Source organism: Carassius carassius, chromosome 37 (assembly GCF_963082965.1).
Source record: "Carassius carassius chromosome 37, fCarCar2.1, whole genome shotgun sequence".
Lineage (NCBI taxonomy): Eukaryota > Metazoa > Chordata > Actinopteri > Cypriniformes > Cyprinidae > Carassius > Carassius carassius.
Window position 1 is genome coordinate 26,062,275 of NC_081791.1, and position 23,804 is coordinate 26,086,078.

General features: G+C 34.0%; 3 protein-coding genes across 3 annotated transcripts in view; 2 read left to right on the plus strand and 1 right to left on the minus strand.

Annotated features, from left to right (window-relative positions):
* Positions 1–1,981, minus strand: part of tut4 (terminal uridylyl transferase 4) — a 31,541-nt gene extending 29,560 nt beyond the window's left edge. The window contains exon 1 of the mRNA XM_059528417.1: positions 1,773–1,981. The gene's annotated coding sequence lies outside the window, so the exon portion shown is untranslated. The remainder of the gene's footprint in view (positions 1–1,772) is intronic.
* A 6,655-nt stretch (positions 1,982–8,636) lies between these two features.
* Positions 8,637–14,718, plus strand: LOC132118693 (protein-glutamine gamma-glutamyltransferase K-like). The gene is made up of 13 exons (XM_059528653.1): positions 8,637–8,703; positions 8,824–9,015; positions 9,617–9,865; positions 9,937–10,055; positions 10,808–10,915; positions 11,147–11,324; positions 11,407–11,545; positions 11,936–12,128; positions 12,217–12,370; positions 13,080–13,364; positions 13,829–13,989; positions 14,149–14,285; positions 14,425–14,718. Exons 1-13 carry the CDS (start codon positions 8,637–8,639, stop codon positions 14,567–14,569), a joined length of 2,127 nt encoding a protein of 708 aa, XP_059384636.1. The 3' UTR covers positions 14,570–14,718.
* A 994-nt stretch (positions 14,719–15,712) lies between these two features.
* gpx7 (glutathione peroxidase 7) lies at positions 15,713–23,340 on the plus strand. Its single transcript, XM_059528423.1, has 3 exons — positions 15,713–15,991; positions 20,990–21,251; positions 22,687–23,340. Exons 1-3 carry the CDS (start codon positions 15,713–15,715, stop codon positions 22,848–22,850), a joined length of 705 nt encoding a protein of 234 aa, XP_059384406.1. The 3' UTR covers positions 22,851–23,340.
* The last annotated feature ends 464 nt before the right edge of the window (positions 23,341–23,804 follow it).

A 23,804-nucleotide genomic window follows, 5' to 3' on the forward strand; every position in this document is an offset into this window, starting at 1 on the left:
AATTGTTAGTTTATCTAATGTCATTTTTGCTTATAAGTATGGTTGCATTGGATCATCAAAGGTCAGCAGCAAAGACATTAGTTAATAAAATATGATTAGAAACATTTGTGATGTTTAACATATTTAAATATTGCAGGTTTGTGTCATATTCTGAGTTTGCATTTCACTGTTTTAAATCATTTTGATGAATACTATTTTTATTTTTTTTTATTTTTTGCAAGTGGGATAGTTAATTCACATTTAGCGTGCAACTACATCATGTTGACACATTGCACATTATGCCTCTGTACTTCTGATTTCTCCAATATCGGGAGAGGAGACTTCAAGAAATGGGAAAGGCTAAATATGTTTTTGTTTATAAAATTTATGTAGGTGTACTGTGTTCATTTTCTATGTACATAATACACATACATGCATGTATACATTTAAGAAAACCATGTTATGTTTGTATATTAAATATAATTATACATTCTATGAATATAAATATATACATATAAATATTTTCTATAAATATATACTGCATGTGTGTTTTTATATATACATAATAAACATACACAATACACACATTACGTAAACAAAAACTTTTATTTTGGTTGCCATTAATTGCAATTAATCGTTTTACCACTAATTTAAACATAGCTACAAATAGCTAAATGTTATTTTTATTGCAATTAGTGCATATTCACTAATAATATGCAAATTTAAACCCATATTTATAAAATAAGTTTTAGAATGTTATTATTATTAGTAGTATATACAGAAGTGTTAAATAGCTAAATGTTATTATTGCATTCAATTTATGTACATTTTTTAAATTGCAACATTATTATATATACAGTAGTATTTGTAGATAAATTAAAACATTACACAGAACATACATGCATATAAAATCTCATAATTCTGAGTTTTTCTTGCAATTGCTATTTTATATCCTGCAATTCTGACTTATTTTTTTCATAATTGCTAGAAACAAAGTCAAACCAATTTTGAGACACGAACTCTGAATTGCAAGCAAAAAAAAAAAGAGAAATGTGAGACAGAAAGTTGCAATTATCTTTTTTATTATTATTATTATTATTATTATTATTATTAATGACTTCTTATTCTATGTCAGAAACATGCTTCCATTCAAGTTAGTTTCATCATAACAATCTGCTATTTACCTAATACTGCACAGTTTTACATTGATGAGTTTGACAAATAATTTCACGTTCATGCATTCACTGGGAATCAAACCCAAATCTTGGCGTTGCTTGCGCCATGTGCAACTGACAGTATACGGTGCCTGCTATTAAAAAAAAAAAAAACACATCCTATATATTTTGCCCAATGTAGTATTACAGAAAAATTGCCAGGAAGGCATGATATCACCATTATAATGACTTAGTTTGATGACTTATAGGCCTGAACAAACCAGAGGCATACAAGATCTAAAGTCTAAAAATGAATCAAGACACTGTTTACATGTACCAGCAATGATACCATATCCTAAAAGTTATTGCCTGTTTCTGATTTCCTATAACCACTGTAAGAGCATTGCATGTAACCTTGCAATGATCAAACACTAGCAAATCAACATTGTCTGCATATTTGCATGCAGAAAGCATTTGCATGTAAATATTAAACGGTTAGAATTGTGTATTATTCATAAAAAGTCTTATTTTGCAGTAATTCCCCCAAACTTTTTTAATGTACATAGCCTTAGCTCGTCTGCGCTACTAAAGCATCGCGGAGCTTTTCCTCGTTTGTGTGTCTTTAGTTTTCTGTCTTACCTGGATTCACTAACGTGCGGAAGATCAAAACGATCATACGGAGCAGTGACGGATCGGCGTCGCGCTAAACGCCATGTATCCCGGTGCTGATCTTGTTGTTGTTGTTGTTGTTTTCTTCGGCCCTGCTCAAAACGCCGAGCGCACGCGCCATGTTAACTCAGCTCGCGCATTGGATTGTGGGCCGCGGCAGGCGGAGAAAACGAAACTGGAGTCCGACGGTAGACGGTGACGCCTACAGGCTCTAAAAGAGAGCTCTCGTCACATAAAGTCTATCAACATTCTTTTTCTTAAAAATAATGAATCCGTTAAAATATTCCAAAACGACATAGCCCTTTTTAAGACATGAAATATTTAAATTGTTTTTGCTTTTACAATAAAAACAATAGTTAAAAATATTAAAAATAATAATAATGTTAACAAAATAATAATAATAATAAACCTCAGAAAATACAGTAAATACAATAAATTATAGACTTTTATCGATGTTTTCTTATTTATTTATTTTTAAGTAATCTATAATAGTTCAAACAACATAAACTCAGCACACCTGAAACGATGATAGGTGCATGTGAATGAAATCAAACAAACAGTTGAATCAAAAACAAGTCATTAACCTACACACTATCAATACTTGCTAATTCTTAAAAAACTTTATTAAACGCAACGTTTCGGTCCTCTGAACTCCAGCCTAAAACGCATAATTTTCTTGTTTTGCCAAAGATCTTATTAAAAATAGCAGGTCTGTATTTGCTTATTTTTTATCCGTATTTGTATTCAGTGTTAATATGCATATTTAAAAACATGTTTCTAAAATAAATACCTAAAAATGCTAAATTATTATAATAAAATATGTTGTAGCTAAATAGTTTCAAATAATAACCCCTCTAAACAGAACAGAACAAAGCAGATATCATTAATGTACTTATTGATATATAGGTGTAACAATATTCAAGATTAAGGAGTCTGATTTATAAAGGAATAGCAGAAAGCCAGGTCCTGACTGTGGCGAAAGGAGTTGGGGATGGAGGAGGGTAATTTGCCCCTGACTAAGCAAAAAAAAGCTGCTGAATAATACTGAATAGAGTTCATATAGGAACGCCGGGATAGGTGTTGTATTCCTATACAGTAGATAGATGTGATCAGCTGAGAGTCAGCTGATGCAAGCTTGACTCACGTGACCTACCAGAACTAACACTATGCTCTTATTTTATTTTATTTTATGCATACCTAAAAGTAAATATTCAATTCAATTAAAGTTTATTTGTATAGCGCTTTTTACGATACAAATCATTGCAAAAGCAACTTTACAGAAGATTAAGTTCCTACAATATTTAGTAGTAGCTTATCAGTGGTGACTATCAGTTTATGCGCATATGACAGGAATTTTCAGAAAAATGAATACAAGACGTAGTCAATGAGACAATGAACTCTATTAACAGCAATTATTGTATGATGCAATCACACTTGTAGAAATAATTTTTAGTTCTGTACATAGTGCTGATTATTGTATTTGTTGATTTTCAACTTGGTGAAATGATTTCACTGTGTGAATTAGTACTTTTTGAACATTTCCAGGACATTTTAATGATATCTTGATAATATTTATAAACGGGATCATTTTGGTAACTATAACCGTGATATGAAATTTTCATACCCTTTAATCACTGACGTTACTGGGTTTACACAGTGTGAAGTCTGAAAACCTGAAAATCTGAAATTAATTAACAATCCAGTTCAAGTATGACTTTTTACTTTTTTTACTTAAACATTTTACTTTTGGTGGTACAACAGCTTGTCACTGGGGCAGAACCATCAAAGGGTCACGCTGTGTACCCTCATTACCCCTAAATTTTTCAGATAAGAACTTTTGAGTAGTTATATGTACTCATATGTTGATTCAGATCGCTTTATATTTATTTGTTTATTTATTTATTTTTTAAACAGTTTTACTACAAATACCGTGGTTAAACTGTGAGTGTAGCAAAACCAGGGTTAATTTATTTTAGTTTTTTGTTTTTATACAAGAAAGGTTTAAAAAATTTTTTTTTTTTTGGAGATTTCTGTTCTGACATTTAGCAACCAGAATGGAAACGCAAATTAATTAAGTTATATTTGGCTATATTCTCTTTTGAGTACTCAAACAATCTAAAGAAAACATCTTTAAAAACCACAGCTTTAATGTTGTTGGGTTTACATAATTAAAATTGTGCAATTATTATCTGATGAATTATTATCTCATCATGATTTATTAGTATGTCAGCTACCATAGCTAGGCTATAAATAAAGACTTTAGATGACATGAAACTGTGGTCAGAAGTCTGTCAGAACTGTGAATATGTGGTTGTTGTAGTTGGATAGAGAGGAGAGAGGGGTGGTGTTCTGTCCCCACCAATGTCAAAATCAAACCTACTCCCTAAGTCTTAATAATAACGTATTTTAAATTAAGATTACAATAATACAGTCATTTTTTCATGCTTTAATGTTTAAGCATCTTAATTTTTAATGGATTGAAATCCATTTTTAATTGAATTTAAATTTTGTATTTAAATATTTTTGAATTACAATACAGAAACGACATGCATGCATATTCTGTAACACACACAAACACACACACACACACACACACACACACACATGCACACACACACACACACACACACACACACATATATATATATATATATATATAAAGCTAATTATAACTTTTTATCTCACAATTCACAAGCTTTGATTGCCATTCCCAGTTTATATCTCTCAATTTAGAGTTAACATCTCACAATTCTATTTTTTCCCTCTGGATGAATCAACTTTTCGCAATTCTAGCAGTTCTACAGTTTTCAATTTTGATTTGTTTCTTTATTCCGACTCATTTTAAGGAAAAAGTCAGAACTGTTTAGATGACATTTAGATCCTGACTTTATTTCTCGCAAAGGGTTTCTATTTCACATGTATAAGTTTACATCTTTCAGGTATCTCACAATTGTTTCTCACAATTCTGACTTTCTCAAAAAAATTTAGTTTATATCTCATAATTCTGAGATTGTATCCTGTAATTCTGACTTTTTAAGAATTCAGAATTTATAATAAAATTTCTCACAGTAAAAACATTGATATCCTGCAAATCTGACTTTGTTTTTTTTTTTTTTTCTTTTTTTTTTTTTTTTTTTTTTGCAATTGCAAGTTTATATCTCAATATCTTATATATCACTATTTCTCACATCTCTCAGAACTGAATTTGAGACAAACTGGCAATTTTGACTTTTTTCTTTCACTTGCAAGTTTATTTTTTGACTAAAGATTTGGTGTAATTGTGAGATAAAATCTCAGAATTATGAGAAATTAAGTCAGAATTGTGAGATATAAACTCACACATATATGAGAAATGAGAAATAACTGCCATAAAATCACGAGATAAAAACTCACTATTGTGTGATTCAATTAGTTTTAGCAGTTCTCTGGATCGCAAGTAAAAACTAACTTTAAATGATAGTATGTTTATGAATTTTTCAGATCATGCAAGTTGGAGTGTGTCAGTTTGATGACGGTCAGTGTGTAAAAACAAGAAAACTCTTCATCTTCATGACATGTTTATGACTTCTGTTTCTTTCATCAGTTAGGGCTGTGTTTAATTGAGTGTGTGTCTGTCCTGAATCACTGTTTGACATCTGCTGATTCTGCTCAGGTGTGTGTGACGTTTAGATGAAGTGTGTTTGCACTTTTTCTCAAGTTTGACTTATTCATTTTATGTCCAGAGTTCGTTGTGGAAATGCTAATACGTGGGTGTGTGTCTTAATCAGACTCTCATATAATCATCATTACTCTGTTAAACAAAGTATGGCCATTAATATTTTTAGGATATTAAAATAAGGTTTTCTTTTTAATCATATGATTAGTTTGACCTGAGACTGTAAAACAAATATTTTCCCTCTTTTCACCAGGTTTTGAGAAGAAGGTGAATGCAGATAGGGTATTATTATTTTCATATGCAGCTGGTTCCATCACACAGGCTGTTACTTGTAAAGCGGTCAGTCGTTTGGCCTGAAAGAGTTTAATAAAAGTCTGTGTAATTGTTATGAATGAGACAGATCGAGCCACCCGTTCACACACACTCGGCTCTTATCATACCAGACTGATGACAATAATGACACAAAATACTGAGAGCACACACACCTCTTCTGTTTCTTCATACTAATCTCACTAATCTTTTCACTTTTTTGGTGTTTTTGTGAAATATCAGGTTTTTCTTCTTCTGTGTCGCTTAGGTAGGCTTTACGGAGGCATGATGAATTAATATTAATATCTCTATATGTGTTCATGAGTGTGTCCATTTATTATTTGGGTGTGAAGGTTCAAAAGGTTAGATATGCACAATATAGATATATATATAGGCTTTAATATGCACCATTTTCTACTAAAGAATAGTACAGAGATATTTGAAATGGGATATTTGTACAGTGACACTAGTGGAGCAGAAATAATGTACTTCAGTTTGAAATAGATAGAAATAAAGTAAATATTAAAACTAGACAAAAAAACAACAAATAAGAAATAAAAGGTTTATTAGTGCTATAAAAATACAAAAACATAGGCCGTAAAATTGGCACATTATTATTATTATGAAAATGTAATTATGAGTAATAGTATTCACTGTTTAAGACTTCAGAAATAGCAATAATAATAATTTGTATTATTATATTGCTATTTCTACATGTTTAATTATAATAATAATAATAAAAACACATTTTTTACCATGTTTAAGAACTGTTACTAATAAAATATGTTTGTTAAACAGATTTAATATTATTATTATAATTTTTGCCATTTCTGAAGCCTTATAAATACTACTACTACTCATAATGTAATTTTTATAATAATTATAATTCTGCATGCTTAACAACAACAACAATAATAATACACATTTTTTAAAGGCTTATATTCTTGTTGAACAGATTGTTAATTGCTTTCAGGCAGCAGAAACATATTTATTTTCGTGGCTTTTGCATGAATTATTTTCTTTTTGTGATTCACAGATTTTGATCTGATTCTGATGCTCATGATTGTTTTTCAGACTGTGATGTTGTTCATCAGCCTGTCACCTCCTCTGTAATGAAGGAGGAGTGTCCACACACACTTAAATAAGAGCCACGAGCATTCATCAGAACAAACACCAGACGTCTGTCACAGCTCCTGGACTCCACCAACACACAGGTAACACATACTGCATTTATCAGCACTCTTTCTTAAGAAACATTACGCTTCAAAATGAATACACTGAAAATATATTGAGCTCCATTATTGCATTATGGCAAGACAATACAGGTGAATATCTTAAATTAAGAATTGCAAAAATTATAGTGCACTAGTTTTCTCATATGTTATGTTGAAGTATGCAAAATAAGGCATTATGTAATTAAATAGGCACTTACTTATATATATTTCCAGAAAATTAATCTGAACATTTGATAAAGCCAGGTTAAACATTTTAATTTTTCTATCAACAGTTAAAAAGAAAACAAAGTTTTAATAAAATCTTTAGGAATAATATGCTGTATAAAACCAGGTGAATCATATATGAACACCGGAGTCACCTGAAGCCTTGCCAACATTCTTTATAACAGACTTTATATAAAACTGATTAAGCATAGTTAAACTACAAAACTTTGATCCATATATTTTCATATATGCATTTATATTTAGATATGCTTAACTTTGAGACCTATTTATTGATTATTTAAAAATTCAAGTTATTATACATTCTTAAAAATAAAGATTTTTCCCTGGCATCGATGGTTTGATGAAGAACCTTTAACATCCGTGAAATCTTTCCATTCCATAAAACCTTTTTATTAGTGGAAACGGTTCAAATCTTCTTTGCACTAGAAGATGAAGAGTTATTTTAAGAACTGTTCTCAGAAGTGTTCTTTTCGGAACCCAAATTGGTTCTTCTATGACATCAGTGTGAAAACCCCTATTTGGATCCTTTATTTTTGAGGGTGTCAAACCCTTTTTTTTTTTGCACATTTGCACGATCAGTTTAAACACCACGTCCAGTCTGAGCGCAGGCTGATGTGTCTGTATGGGTTTACACATGATTATGTGTCCGGTTCAGCAGCTGGATGATGTCATGCACTTTAATCCAGCTGCTCCATAGATTCTTATTCAGCTGTGATTCTAAGAGGCGTCTTTTGTGAGAGAAATATGATTATGACTCGCCGTTCGGTTTGGGAGGAGATGGGTGTCAGAGAAGCACGAAACTCTTGATAATGATTTTATAATTGTATGATTTAAATGATCACTGTAACACAAAGAGTTTGTCATTAATCGCTATATGAATTTATACATGAGAGGATCATGAGGTCAGGTTATTGGTCAGCAGACTTTGCCGTGACATTTCGATGAGGAAACACAGGAAAAGAAATATGATTGTGTTTCAGTATTTGAACACCAGCGGTGGAATGATTCTGCAGATTCTTTACTATGATGATCTTCACAGCATTTAGTGCTGAAGGTGCATTCTGGGAAGACTTCCTTCTCTGTCTGGCTCGACTAAATTATTCTTATATTTTTATTATTATAATATTTATTATTATTATATTTTTATTTGTATTATTATTAAATATAATTATTATTATATTTTTTATTATTATATTATTATATATTTATATTTTATTGATTACTTGCTTTAAAAAAAAATAACATTTAGTTTTATTTATTAGAAATTTATTTGTTACAATTGTATTTATTTGGATATGTATTTATTTATTACATTTATTTTATTTAATATTTTATATATATTTTTATTGGCTGATTGAAAAAGCAATTAACATATTAAGTTTTTTTTCTTTCTTTCAGTCTGCTTGTAAAATGTCTAGATTTAACCGCAGCACTACTGGAGTCCCCAGTGCCAGTGTTTCTGCAGCTGCGACTCCAGGTGAGGAAGAAGAGGAAGAGGAGGAAGGAGACTCTAGTGCAGTTCATTTGCATGAAAAAGAGTCCAAACTGAGATTTGATGCTTTCAGGGAGATGTAAATGTTTCCTCTCTCATTCGCAGACAATCTTCTGACGGTTCTCTCCGTCGACTTCCTGAAATCCAAGGATGGGCCGAACCGACGCGAGCATCACACAGACGCTTACTTCAGCGACAAGCTGATCGTGCGCAGAGGACAGACCTTCCAGATGTGGATCGAGTTCTCCAGACCCTTCAACCCCAGATCTGACAATCTGCAGCTGCAGCTGAAGTTAGGTGAGTGAGCTGGCACACAACCTGTTTGACAATTATATTGTCATTATATTCCCATTTCATATCACGAGGTGTTCAGAAATGAATCGTTACCTTTAAAATCTTAATTTGACACATACTAAGAAGTCAGTCATCTCAACAAGATAACAGACTTAAGCCCGGACTGGATTTCCTCATACTGTTTGTTTATAACTGAGTTTTGTTGGATATCTCGTGAAAACTCATAAAACACAGACATGCACTGGCTACAGAAACATGTTTTTCATTCAGTGTTTTTTATCCGGAGTCTGATACGTTAGCACTGATTGACAAACCAGTGTGTGACAAAGAGAGAAAGACGCCCAGACATTCTGACGGTTATAGGAGATGAAGCCCTGACAGATGAATCTATTGATTGGTGATGGATGTGGGTCATGAAGTGCTTGGGTTTGGACCAGGACTAGTGATTATGTGACCTAATCCGTCTAATCCAGCTGCTCCTTGAGTCTTATTTCTTAATGGATCTCCAGCCGAGTCACAGACAGAGGATTCAGTTAAAGCTAAATCATTAAGATGGGTTCGTCTGACTGTTTGTTTCCATGTCTTGGTTGTGTTTTCCACACAGAGCCCATCTTCAGCAGCAGCACTGGGATCCTCATCTCTGTCCCGTTAGTGGACGTCCTGGAAGACGGCCGCTGGGAGATGAAGATTGTGGAGCAGAGAGACAAGCGTGTGCGGCTGGCAGTCAACACTCTTCCGTCCGCCTCCATCGGCTGCTACAAGGTGACCGTGGAGTCTTTCTCACCGAAGGGCAAGCTGCTGTTCCCCTGCACCCCCGACGACGTCTACCTGCTCTTCAACCCCTGGTGTGAAGGTACACACTCAATCAAGAACAATCACATTAGCATTAATGAAGTGACACAACATCCATGTGTCTGTCCTCAGATGATGCCGTGTATCTGGATAATGAAGCAGAAAGGAAAGAGTATGTCCTGAATAGCATGGGCAGAATTTACTACGGAACTGAGCAGCAGATTGGAACCAGAACATGGAACTTTGCCCAGGTGTGGAAACACAGCCACTCTTATTATTATTATTATAGTTTGAATTTTGAATAATAATAATAATTATTATTATTATTGTTATGCTATTCTTTTACCAGTTTGAACAGATCTGTTATTTTCTATAATTGTATTATTGTTGCTGTTTCAATGGTTATTATTGTTTTTAAATGTATTCATTTAATTTTTAGATTCTAGTATTATCTGTAATTCTATGATCTGTAATGACGATGATGCTGATTATTATTAGCAGTATCTTCATTATTGTTATTCTTTTTGTTGTGATGATGATGATTGTTTTTATTAATGTAATTTATTATTATTATGTATTTCTACTGGTTTGAACATATTCTATTATTATCTATATTTATATGATTATTATTATAATTATTGCTATTATTATTATTATCAGTATTATTAATTTGTATCATAATCATCATTGTCGTCGTCATCATTGCCATGCAATTGTTTTTTTTCATATTTATTATTGTCTATGGATCTAATAATTATAATGATAATAAAATTATAATATAATGGAAATAACAAATAATAATAGTAACAACAGTAAAAATAAACAACAACAACAATAATATTAAATATTTGTATTTTTATTAACGTTATTACTAATATTATTGTGTATTATGCAATTCTTTATCAGTTTCAATCAAATTCTGGTATTATCTATGATTATGTTATTATTTCCAATTGATCAAATCATGATTCTGATTTGGATTATTTTGCATTTGTTTAATCAGTTTGAACAGGAGATCCTGGAAGCATGTCTGTTCATTCTGGAGAGAGGTCAGGTGGCTATGACCGAATGGAGAGATCCAGTGATTGTGTCCAGAATGATATCTGCTCTGGTGAGTCACGATCACATGGATTCGTAAGAAATCATGATTATGATTTGAGAAGGTGAAATACAGTAGCCAGCATCTGGTAGTTTTAGGTTCTTATGAATCTTCTGTGTTCATACAGGACACAAAACAACACGCAGCCTACTGTGTTTCCCGTGAGGAACAGAAAAGTGCGATGCACGATTAAAGAGCTGAAAGCAGCTGTTTTTCATTAGCTTCTCTGCTCTTCTGTGACAGGTGAACTCCAACGATGACTACGGTGTTCTGATGGGTAGCTGGAAGGACAGCTATGAGGGCGGGACGTCCCCCACGGCCTGGAGCGGCAGCGGGGACATCCTGAGACAGTATTACAAAAGCTCGGGGAAACCTGTCAGATACGCCCAGTGCTGGGTCTATGCAGGAGTCACCAATTCTGGTACGCTTGGATTCATTTCTCTTTCTATCAGTCTATCGTGTTTTTAGGAATAAAATGTTATCTAAATGAATGTCTTTCTCAGTGTTGAGATGTCTTGGTATTCCCACCCGCTGTGTGACCAACTTCAACTCGGCTCACGACACGGACCTTTCCTTGACCACAGACATTTATATTGACGACAAGCTGGAAATTATCAAAGACAAGACCAGCGACTCTGTCTGGTATGATACTTTTGTTTGAGAAAAGATAACTTTATACAGGGTGCACTTTAAGAGTCAAAACTTTTGCAGGATGTTTTCATTCACTTAGAGCTGTGTTACACACTGCATTAAACAAAAATTTCTAATTCATATTAGGGGCACCCTAATAATTTTCACAACACAAAATTACACAAATCAGTAAAAAAAAAACAAAAAAAAACTTGCCCTTCAAACTGCCCCTATAATATTTAGATGATTTATTTTATTTTATTTTTAAGGTAAAGCGCCTCATTTCACTATTTGTTTAAAACAATCAAACAAAAAGTTTGAGGTCTTGTTTTAGGGCTATTCTGCTTTATTTTTGTAAATTGCAGACCAACAACAACAACACTTGATATAACTCTCCTGTAGGAACTTCCACGTGTGGAACGAGTCCTGGATGACCCGTCCGGACCTCCCGGCTGGTTATGGCGGGTGGCAGGTGGTGGACGCGACCCCTCAGGAGCCCAGCCAGGGTTCGTACCGCTGCGGTCCCACTTCTGTTTTCGCCGTCCGTAACGGACACGTCGAGCTGAAATTCGACACTCCGTTTGTCTTTGCTGAAGTGAGCGCTTTCATATGAAGCTCTTCTCACCATCATTTGTGTCTGAATGTCTTCTGAAAGACTAAAACGGCTTCACTGTGTGTCTCAGGTGAACAGTGACAGGATCTACTGGCAGAAGAAACCCAATGGAAGCTTCAGTCAGGTAAATGTGGAGAAGAACTCCATCGGTCAGAGCATCAGCACTAAAGCTGTGGGATCTGATGCTCGTGTGGACATCACACACCTCTACAAATACCCAGAAGGTAACAAAACAAATGCATCTGGTCCAAAACCTAGAGCTGCTTTCCTAGAAACAATTTAACATGCTTCCAATGGGGATTGTTTCTAACTTTCAAGCATATTCAATAATAATAATAACTGTATAGTAACTTTCATATAAGATTTTTTTTATTAATATTTTCTGAATATTTTATATTTTAATTTTTTTACTTTATTTACTTATTTTTACAACTTTTTATGTTCACATACTGTATATACAGAGAGAGAGAGAGAGAGAGAGAGAGAGAGAATATATATTCTATATATTACAAAATTTTATTACAGTCATGTAAGTATTTCAAGTTGAACTAAAATATGAAATGTTGCCTTCGCAACTAGCAGAAATAAAATACGTTTTGGTATTAATATTTTATTTTATTTCAAGTAACGAAAATGTTTTTATGGTTTGGTTTTAGTTAAGGATAATATCTCTGATGGAAGAAATTCAGCTCAAAATGATTTACTATAAAAAGGCAATTACACAAGCACACATAAAAACATATAATATACCAGAAGATGAAAGATGAGACCTAATTACAAAAAGGTGAACTTAAAATGAGAAAACATTGGAAGCAGCCATTAATGTTGATAACTCGGATCCGTGTGTAAGCAGCGCACTTTATAATGATGGGTTTGGAGGGAATATTTCAGAAGAACTCAGACTCCTCTTTACTGTCTGATCACGTCCGTCAGGTTCAGCGGAGGAGCGCATTGCTGTGGAAAGGGCCAGTCGCTTCGGCTCCAAACCCACTTTGTATCCGTCTCCCACCAGCAATGACGTGAGCGTTGAGTTTGTCATGGACGGGGAAGGGCCTCGTATCGGTGGAGATGCCAAACTCTCCATCATCCTGAAGAACAGAAGCTCAAGTCAGCGCACGGCCAGTCTGCTGTGTGAGGTGATGGTCATGTACTACACCGGCGTGCTGAAATCCACTGTGAAGAAGGATCGGATTCCTCTCAGCCTCAGACCACAAGAGAGTGAGTTTTACAGTCCCACCAGAGACATTCTTCTGGTTATTGTGCCCCAAACTGTCTCAATTAGTAGCTGCATTTCTCAAAAATGACCTGATGGTGATACTTGTAGTTGGTGTTGAATTTCATTCACAAACTTTGAACTGTTTAGGGTTTAAATAAGGAAAAAAGTTAAGCTGACAAGCTGTTGTGCATCTACAAGTGGAAATAATTTTAAATGGATATTTCTGTATATGAACAACAATCTGATCAACTTTATGTATTATGGATGGATCTCAGTTAGCTAATGTTGCATCTGTTTTCCTTAAATGTAGTGTTTTTTAGAGGGAAAACACACAAATCAACACAAAGTACTCAAGCACATGTTTGAGGGGTTAATTGAATTTGCATTCATGTTTAAGATTATGAGAAGTGACCATGAAATATTCCATTATAATCATTAATGCCATGTTTCTTTTCTCTCCGTTCAGCCAAGGTTATTCCTTGGATTCTGCAGTATGTGGAGTACATGAACCATCTGGTGGACCAGGGCGCTCTGAATCTGGCGGTCACTGGACGGGTCAATGAGACACAACAGATTCTGGCCACACAGTTCAACTTCAGGCTGCGCACACCAGACCTCATCATCACTGTACGTCGAGGAGCCACTAGTCTTTACAAATCTGTTGATGTTAAACCTGGTTCAATGCATCTAAAAGCACCAAATTTAAATCACAAATGAGATTTGAGAATTAAAGTGTCCTTAATTTGAAAAATCTACCTCCATTGATTTGTGTTTTGACTGTTTCAGCCTCAAGGGGACGCTGTGGTGGGTAAAGAGCTGACAGTCAAGATCACGTTCCAGAACCCTCTGTCACAAGTGTTGAGGAACGTTTTGTTCCGTATAGAGGGATTGGGAACGCAGAGCGTCAGGAAGATCGCGTATGGGTAAGACTTTCAGTGTTTAAGAGCATGCACTTCATGGAGATTTGCTTCATGTGTGTGAACTGTACATTAAATATGATGAACTGTATATAAAGAGTGAAAAGCTTCCAGACAGTTTCTAATCTACATGTGTGTTTCTCAGTGATGTGGATAAGCTTGCGACGGTTACACTGACAGAGAAGTTTGTCCCCACTGTCGCCGGCTCTCAGAAGCTCCTGGCATCGATGGACTGCCGTCTGCTCACTCAAGTACACGGAGTCGCTGATATTGTGGTCAAACCAAAGTAAAAAAGCTTTCTAAGTCATTGTAATTCCTGCTAAAGCTCTCAGTTGTCTCGAGGATAAAAAATATGTACAAAATGAAATGGTAATTTAGAGTTAAAAATAATCATGAAACTAATGTAAATTAACAATAAAGATCTTTCATGCTTTATTCATATCCTGTCTGTCTGAGTTTGTTTGTGTGTTGGTTTCAAATATCTACAGCAGTCTCAGAAACTGCTTGATGTACCATGATTTAGTCTTGTGAGGTCAGTGTCTCAATGTTCAATTTATGTTTGTTAAAACATAAATTGATTTAACAATTTATTTTTCAGCTCTTTTTTTTGTTATTATTTAACTCTTCTTTTAGCCTATGGGTTTGATTTTGACATAGGTGGGGGCATAAGAGCATAATTTCAGACCAGGACTTCGGAAGTTTGTTGCACGAATCTTTCAATTTGACTGATTCTAAAAGCTCCATTTCACCCATACATGCTTTTTTAGAATAATTTCAAGCGATGTTGAAGTGAAAATAAATGTCTCTTTTAAATCTGTTTTTTTTTTTTTTTTTTGGTAATTATGAACATAGCAGTCTTCTTTTACTCTTTTACTTTTACATTAAAACCCTAAAGAATCATATCAACTTGTGGAAAATGGGCATCCGATGACCCCTTTAAAACCTTTGTTATCCATGTTTTAATAAAATAAAATAATATGTTAAAGTTTACAAAGCACTGTATACATTAGTACAAAAAAGCTAACTAATGATGTTAATGTTTTGAGAAAAAAAAATAATGATTAGAACAGTCAAATTCAAATTGTCAAATAATTACACTGGACCTTGGGGGAAAATGTGGCATTAAAAAAAAAAAAAATCTAAGACCTTTATTATCCCTGTTTTAATAAAATAAAATAATATGTTAAAGTTTAAAATGCACTGTTTATTTATTTATTTTTTCTAAATATCAACATCAGTACAAAAAGCAAACTAATGATGTTGATATTTTGAAAAATAAATAAATAAATTATTATTATTATTATTCAAACTCTAAAGTTTTAAATATGCTTCTAATTAAAATTCAAATGGATGAAAACAACAACAACAACGACGACAACAACAACAAAACTCATCATTCTGACAAGTTTTGCAAAATATCTTTTTAAATCGGAATGCGGAAGCTTGTGATTGGTTGTTTGGGCCACGCGTCACGAAAGTTCCGCTCATTCCGCTCTAGGGGTTTTAATTTTTCCCCTGTATCGGACCGTCCCGTTCACTCATTCGTCTGCTCTACACCAGAGGAATCTCACAGCATTATGGGGACGATTCTGAGAGCGCTTACTTTACTGACTCTATCATGTCTTGCCGAGGCCAAACAGAAAGACTTTTACTCGTTTAAGGTGGTGAACAGCAGAGGGAGGTTAGTTTCTCTGGAGAAATACAGAGGATCGGTGAGTCTCCAGAAATCAGCTCTGATGCTGCTGCAGACGTAAGATGCAACTAACGTGCATGTAAGAAAAACCTAAAACTAATGTTGCATCATCGTGGGCTTTTCTCATGCATGCTTTAATGGTGTTATAAGATTCCCCCACTTCTAGCATTCCCCGTAATAAACTACTAACCAGGAGACTCATTCATTCTGTGTCTACGTGGCAGCCTGTCTCACCTCCTGCTGTGGATTTCAACGGTATGATCAGCTATTTATCAGTGTAACGGAACACTTCAGAATAATTTTGATTAATATTAACATGCATAGTTGGATTGTTCTGAGACAAGTATTGCACATGATTCGAACTGATTTTGAATGTACGTGAACTGCTGATCAGTCCAGCATTGTTTTTTGTAAACTTTACAAACATTCTAAGTTATAGTTTTACATTAAACTTTAGCATACATTATATTATACGTTAAATTAAAGCGTTATGGAAGGGCTCGCGTCGTACAGTAGGCTACTGAACCTTTTTTTAACTGAAAAAATAAAATATGCATTAATATTTGATAATGTGGTTGCACAACTCATTTTGAGTCACTAGGTGTCGATGTTGAATAACTTTAAAATGCTGTTCTTAAATTCTTGAAATCTCTAAACAATCAACAGCCGTATTTATTATATTATATTATATTATATTATATTATATTATATTATATTATATTATATTATATTATATTATATTATATTATATTATATTATATTATATTATATTATATTATATTATATTATATTATATTATATTAGTTAATTCAAATCTATTCAAGAAAAAGTTCACCCAAAAAGAAACATTTAATAAAATGAACTCACCCCAGTCCATCCAAGATGTAGATGAGTTTGATTCTTCATTAAATTTGGAGAAATGTAGCATTGCATCACTTGCTCAGCGATGGATCCTCTGCAGTGAATGGGTGCCGTCAGAATGAGAGTCCAAACAGATGATAAAAGCATCACAATAATCCAGAAGTAATCCACACCACTCCAGTCCATCAGTTAACATCTTGTGAAGTCAAAAGTTGCATGTTTATAAGAAACAAATATATCAAGACATATTAAATCGTCACTTCTGGCTAAAACAGTCCATACAAGAGAGTCCATAATCTATAATAACGCTTCTTCCAGTAAAAACAAAAAAAGTCCATCTCCTGTTGTCCTCTCACATCAAAATCCACCAACATATTTGTTTGGAACTGTATTGAACTGTTTTGCTTGTAAACTGCTTGATCTTGAATCTACTACTAATTACTATGACTGCCCTTACTACCACAACTGCACCACTCCTCCTCCTCCTCCTCCTCCTCCTCCTACAACTACTGTGTTTTTATATAAATAAATAATTATCTCTATTACTCTGTAGTGCTCTCTAGTAGTTCATTACATGCAATCAGTCATCCTTTTAAGTGCAGAAGTAGTAAGCCACTAAATGGAATGTCTATTTTAATACTAACCAATGAATACAATGATGAAGTGTAAAACAGAGACCCAAGGACAAGCGTGAGATGGAGTCCCATTATTGACGTCACGGCATCTCTTCTCTCACCAGTGATTCAGAGCTGCTGCAGATTGGCTCGAATGGCTTTATTTGGCTTTCAGAGCAAAATTGGTGTTCACGGTCACACAGAGTCAAAAAGCTTCATACAGTTTAACAAGCAGAGACCCTGTGTGATTATGATCATAACCTTAAATCTGATTCAGGGATAACTAGAAAGGAAGCAGGAAGTACATCAGAGGGCGGCTGAACATCTGTTTAAACTCTCGTTTATTATATAATTTTTATTATTGCTATATACGTGAACTTTAAAATGAAAGAACATAGTTTGTATGGCATAAATGTATGGTCATAGTATGGCATAAAAATATCTATCTATCTATCTATCTATCTATCTATCTATCCATCCATCTATCCATCCACCCATCCATCCATCTTTTATTTATTATTATTTAACATCTGTTATTACATACAATAGCACTAAGGGTAATAATGTCAGTATCATAAAGAGAGTTATAAGAGAGAATATAATTTAATTTATATTTAAATGTTGAATAATTTGTACTACTCCTTAATTCAATTGGTAGAGTCTTCCAGTAATTAATGGCTCTAATTGAAAAGACTGACTGTCCAAATGTTGTACGCCTAAACTGTACAGCACAGTCTTTTCTACTAGTTGCTCTTGTTCTGCATAACAAAACCTCAGTTAGAATGCTCAGTACTCGTTTGTTATTAGCATGCACATATAAAACTGTGTCATCAGCATACATTTGAATACTAACAGATGAACACACTAGCGGCAAGTCATTAATATACAAACTAAACAAGATAGGGCCCAGAATTGATCCCTGAGGAACTCCAATATTACAATTTCGGTACATTGATTGACTGTTACCAAGACACACACTCTGCTTCCTATTTGCTAAATAATAAGTCATCCATTTAATAGCTTCAACAGAAACATTTAAAAGTGTGAGCTTTGAAAGAAGTACCTAATGGTTCACAGTGTCGAATGCCTTCTTTAGATCCAAAAACACTGCTCCTACTACACCACCATCAAGTTTAGATATTAATTAACAGTTTCAGTGAAAATGCTTAGAGCGAAATCCAAATTGCATTGGATATAAAGTGGTATATCCCTCATTTAAGTGAGAAATCAGCTGGTTGCTATCCATTTCTCAGCCACTTTGGCAACTGTAGGCAATATACAAATATTGCTACAAGTGTGATTGCATCATATAATAATTACCGTTACAGTTTTTTTCGATTGCTAAATGACAGTGAGCACAACTGGAGCTACATGTGCAAAACTCTAACTACAGTCTGCACTACCAACAGTCACCTGAGCTAAACAGTTCACATCACCTGTAAAACTCATTCCAAGCAACACAACTCTTAACACATGGCTCAAAACAGGCTCAGTGCAGCCAAACACTACACACAACCCTCACTGAGATAACACACACTGTCACTCAGAACACACTGAGAGGAAAAACACTAGCATCAAACACCAACACAGAAAATACTAACTTTTCATCTTTACAGTTTGAACTATTTCAGTGACTTCATACAAAGTAATATTTTCTTCAAAGAAAAGAGTGACATTCTTTCACATGATTACAGTTTTTTAAAGACGCTAGGACTCATTTCTCAATATTTAGGTCACTTTTGCAAAACTCTTCACACAGTGAGCACAACAGAAGTCTATTTGGGCTAAACTGAGGATCCATTATCATTGCTTTGGCACAAAATGCATTCAATGACCACATCTCTCAAATTTCATGAATTCTTTTCTCACTCAGACACAACAACTGCCAAAACTCTTTGTACGTACAAGTCAATTTGCACAAGCTTACATACTGTTTTCAAAACTGTTAAACTTATGTTCAAAACAATAACATAATACAAAACTGAATAAGATTTGATACATTTGATACATTTCTACAGTAATATTTGAATGAAATATATTTTAAATCTTAAAATTAAATGCTATAATAACAATTGGACAATTAGTAGATTAGCATTACTATTGTATCTGTACTCAGTGCAAAAAAATAAAAATAAATAAACGACATAAAATATTGATGAATTCAGCATCATGTCTGATTCATTCCAGTAACATATATTGCAGTGAATTATAAACAGAGATCATTGTATAATGCTACATGTTGTTAGTGTTTTTTAGGTCATTGTTTTGTGAATGACAAAGTGTGTTTGTCGACTGTCAACCTTTGCTAGTGTTCTGGAAGAATGAGTTGATTTGAGACCTGAATAAAGTGTTTTGGTAGTTGTAGTGCATTTTGAATGTGAAATGAACTGCTTTGCCAAACTGAAAGTTGGTTAGGAGAACTGTGTGAAGAGTTTTGCAAAAGTGACCTAAGTATTGAGAAATGAGTCCTAGCGTCTGTAAAAAAAACTGTAAGGTAAATGAAAATTAGCAGTTTGCTTCAAATTCGAAACAAATAATTTTCAGGGCTAATCCTGAAATTGTAATCAGCAGTGTTTGAAATCTCTTCTGTTTGGAATGTGTGCTTCACAGTTTTGACAGCAGTGTGTAAGCATTTGAACAAAGTGCTGTAAATCTACAGTGTTGTGCAGGTTGTGGTTAAAGTCGTGGGATAAGTGTGTAGAGTTTTGAAAACTGTTCAAGAAATGAAAAACGAACTAGAGTTTGGTCCACATGAACTGCTGCTGTGCAGACTGTAGTTAGAGTTTTGCACATGTGACTTCAGTTCTGCTCGCTGTCGTTTAGCAATCGAAAAAAACTGTAATAAATGTTAATCGTCTGGTTGACTACGTCTTGTATTAATTTTTCTGAAAAATCCTGTCATATGCACACAAACTGACAGTCACCACTTATAAGCTACTAAATATTGTAGAAACGTAATTTTCTGTAAAGTTGCTTTGTAATGATTTGTATAGTAAAAAGCACTATACAAATAAACTTGAATTGAATTGAATTGAATATACTAATCAGTCTATAGTTTACTACATTTGTTTGATCACCAACCTTAAAAATTGGCATCACTATGGCTGATTTCCAAGCATCTGGGTAAAAACCTTGCATAATTAAATGAGTAATAGGAGAGGCTAAAAATAGCCTTATGTCTTTAAAAATGCATTATCTAATCCGTATGCATCCTTCTCTTTTGAGGCTCTAATAACTTATAATATTTATTACTTCAAATTCAGATATTTCACATATTCTAAAAATTGGTTTATTATGATTAATTGGACTACATACACTATCTTTAGAAGCAAAAGCTTTTAGACTTTAATTTAGATTTTAAGTTCTATTTCACTTTGTTTGTTGTCACTATTTCTTCCAGTCAATTGATTAAGTTTTTTCCAAATCATCTTCCCATCACCCCTCACATCATCAATTATTCTAATAATCTATCTATCTATCTATCTATCCATCCATCCATAGTCATATATAGTGTTCTTGATGTTACTGTGCTGTGTTTGTAGGTATCACTGGTAGTGAATGTGGCCAGCGAGTGCGGTTACACTGACGAGCATTACAAAGACCTTCAGCAGCTGCAAAAAGACTTTGGTCCGTTTCATTTTAATGTTCTGGCCTTCCCCTGCAACCAGTTTGGCCAGCAGGAGCCCGGCAGCGATAAGGAGATCGACAGCTTTGTACGCCGGGTCTACGGGGTTTCCTTTCCCATCTTCAGCAAGATCGCTGTGGTTGGAATAGGGGCCAATAATGCTTACAAATACCTCGTGGGTGAGTGGAATAGCTCCCAGCTAACAAAAATAATATGCTTTGAGGATGTTCCTATAAAAACGTTACTTCTGAACTGTTCTCTGATCATGCAAAACTTTCAGTTTTTTAAGGTTTTAAAAACCTTTTTCTTGGTTATGCAAACGTTAGGCCCCATTTAGACTAATGTCACAACTGAAATCGCATGTTACATGACCATTCACACAGGTACAACCATAGATATGTATAGATTCATTCCCTTTTATTTAAATGGCAGACACGTCTACATGCTTTGAGCGCTCAAATGGGAATTCTACACACACATATCTATGGGTACAACTATGAGCATAGTGTTATTGTTAACACGGTCGTCAAAGATATGCAGAACGAAAGTGGGCAGCCACGGCATCGTTTTCAAAAGTCTCAGTTTTGGAGGCCCTGACCACACAAACGTGGTAAATTTGTAGAAAAACCGCAGCTTTTTCTACAGGGTTTGGTCGTTTGTCCACATGCAGACGCAGCGCCAGGTCACTGAAACCGAACATTTTTGTAAACGCCTGCCAGGGTGAAGATTTTCAAAACCTCCGGTTGCAGTGTTATCATGTAGACAGCAAAACCAGAGTTTTTTGGCTTGTGACGACAGAGCCAGCGATTTTACCTCTGCCTACTGGAGACTTTTTCAGGCTTCTGATTGGCCAACATGGCTTTACGGTTGAGATTATATCGCCATCTGTTGGCTTGGGATGCTCTTGACAGTGCATCATGCTTTTGCGTTTTCATGTGGACAGAGATATTTTTTTTTAAAGGAAGAAGGAAAAACTGTTTATAAAAATACCCATGTATGTGTGGATATGGAAACGCAACCCCCGGAGTTTTCAAACTAAAACAGGGTCTGCAGCGTTTTCCAAAGTCTCAGTTTTCGAGGGTTGAAAACGCTGGAGTAGTTTAAACAATAGGCCTAACCGTAGCGAAAAGTAATGCGTTTTAAAATTAAAATGCACTAGTGTAAACAAGACCTTAGAGAGAACGTTCCAAATAATGTTCCTTTTTATCATTTTTGCATTAGAACGTTACTTTTGAATGTTTTTTTTTAAAGGATGTTTTGAGAATGTTATTAAAGACTAGATAACTTCAAACGAACATTCTGTTAAAAAAAAACTGAAGATCAGTCGTTCATTACTTTGACAGAACCTTGCCAGAACGTTTCCTGTTTGCTAGGGTTACAGTGGTATAAAAAGTATTTAAACACTTAAATCACACTTCAAAATGTTATTGCATTAGATACAAAATATCAAATCACGTTTTTCCACTCAAGTGGACATCTGCAATATCTCGTCCTTTCGTGTTGTAAAAACAAAGTGGTTGAGGAGGAATTTCATTTTCACACATGGTCACAGTCTAGTGGCTAATTAACTTGACATGTTGCCGTCTCATCCATCACACTTTCTTCTAATTTCAGAGGCATCTAGGAAAGAGCCGACCTGGAATTTCTGGAAGTACCTCATCGACACTGATGGCAAAGTTGTTGATGCGTGGGGTCCTGACGTCTCCGTCAAAGAAATTCGCCCACGGATAGCGGATATGGTTCGGAAGCTGATCATTAAGAGGAAAGAAGAGCTTTAGTCCTTTGAATCATCTTCAGCTCTGAAAACTGTAGACACTAAGACCTCAGAAACAGATCTCTTTGAAGAAACACATGCTATTTTAGGCGTGTGGGATTACACCAGCGCAACCCACTTTTTAAATGATCCTATAGTCTCTCATCCGCTTCTTCCACTTCGTTGCATAAGTTTGTTTTCTTACCACGTTTGTAAAGAGAAGCACTGAGAACTTGAGTAATAAAAGACCACTTTTATTAATATACACCATAATAAACACTTCATGCTTAATAACATAGCACATGCTATGTTTAATAGAGCTACACAAAGTAATGAAACATGAGCAATGTGAACTGGTTCTGGAGTTGAAATGTTTATTTTTATACTCCTGCTATCATTTTTGTTTCTGTGATCTGTCTGAAATCTGTTTTGACCCTCTTATGTTTTAGTTTGGTGGCTCCATTAAAAGGTTTTTTCCTACATTTTTTGTTTGTTTGTTTATTCACTGAAAACTTTTTTTTTTCTGAAGAAAAACATGAGTGGTGGTGCTCAAGTTTGAGCACATTGTTGTATATGTGTAAAACTAATTATTATAAAAAAAAAATGTTTATATATATATATATATATATATATATATATATATATAAATAAAAAATCATAATACAATTAATATATCTCAATATTTTTTTCTGAAGAAAATATGAGTGGTGCTTACACATGTAAAAAAAATGTTTAATAAAATGAATGTTTAAATGTAAAGAATAATATATATATTTAAATATATATATATATATATATATATATATATATATATATATATATATATATATATATTTACTGTATATACTGTATATCTAAAGAAGACGTGATTAGTGTTATTAAAGTTATTGTTTAAATATAAATTTATAATTACAAATTAATATATTAATATTCTGAAGAAAACCTGAGTGGTGGCACTTGCCCATGTAAAACTTGAATT

Excerpts from the sequence above, each read along its gene's own strand:
- LOC132118693 (XM_059528653.1), top strand. The coding sequence starts at position 8,637 with ATGTCTAGATTTAACCGCAGCACTACTGGAGTCCCCAGTGCCAGTGTT. Across the intron at positions 12,129-12,216 it reads CTCCGTTTGTCTTTGCTGAA|GTGAACAGTGACAGGATCTA; the intron begins GTGAGCGCTTTC and ends TGTGTGTCTCAG. Across the intron at positions 14,286-14,424 it reads GTCAGGAAGATCGCGTATGG|TGATGTGGATAAGCTTGCGA; the intron begins GTAAGACTTTCA and ends TGTGTTTCTCAG.
- gpx7 (XM_059528423.1), top strand. The coding sequence starts at position 15,713 with ATGCGGAAGCTTGTGATTGGTTGTTTGGGCCACGCGTCACGAAAGTTC. Across the intron at positions 15,992-20,989 it reads TGGAGAAATACAGAGGATCG|GTATCACTGGTAGTGAATGT; the intron begins GTGAGTCTCCAG and ends CTGTGTTTGTAG. Across the intron at positions 21,252-22,686 it reads TGCTTACAAATACCTCGTGG|AGGCATCTAGGAAAGAGCCG; the intron begins GTGAGTGGAATA and ends TTCTAATTTCAG.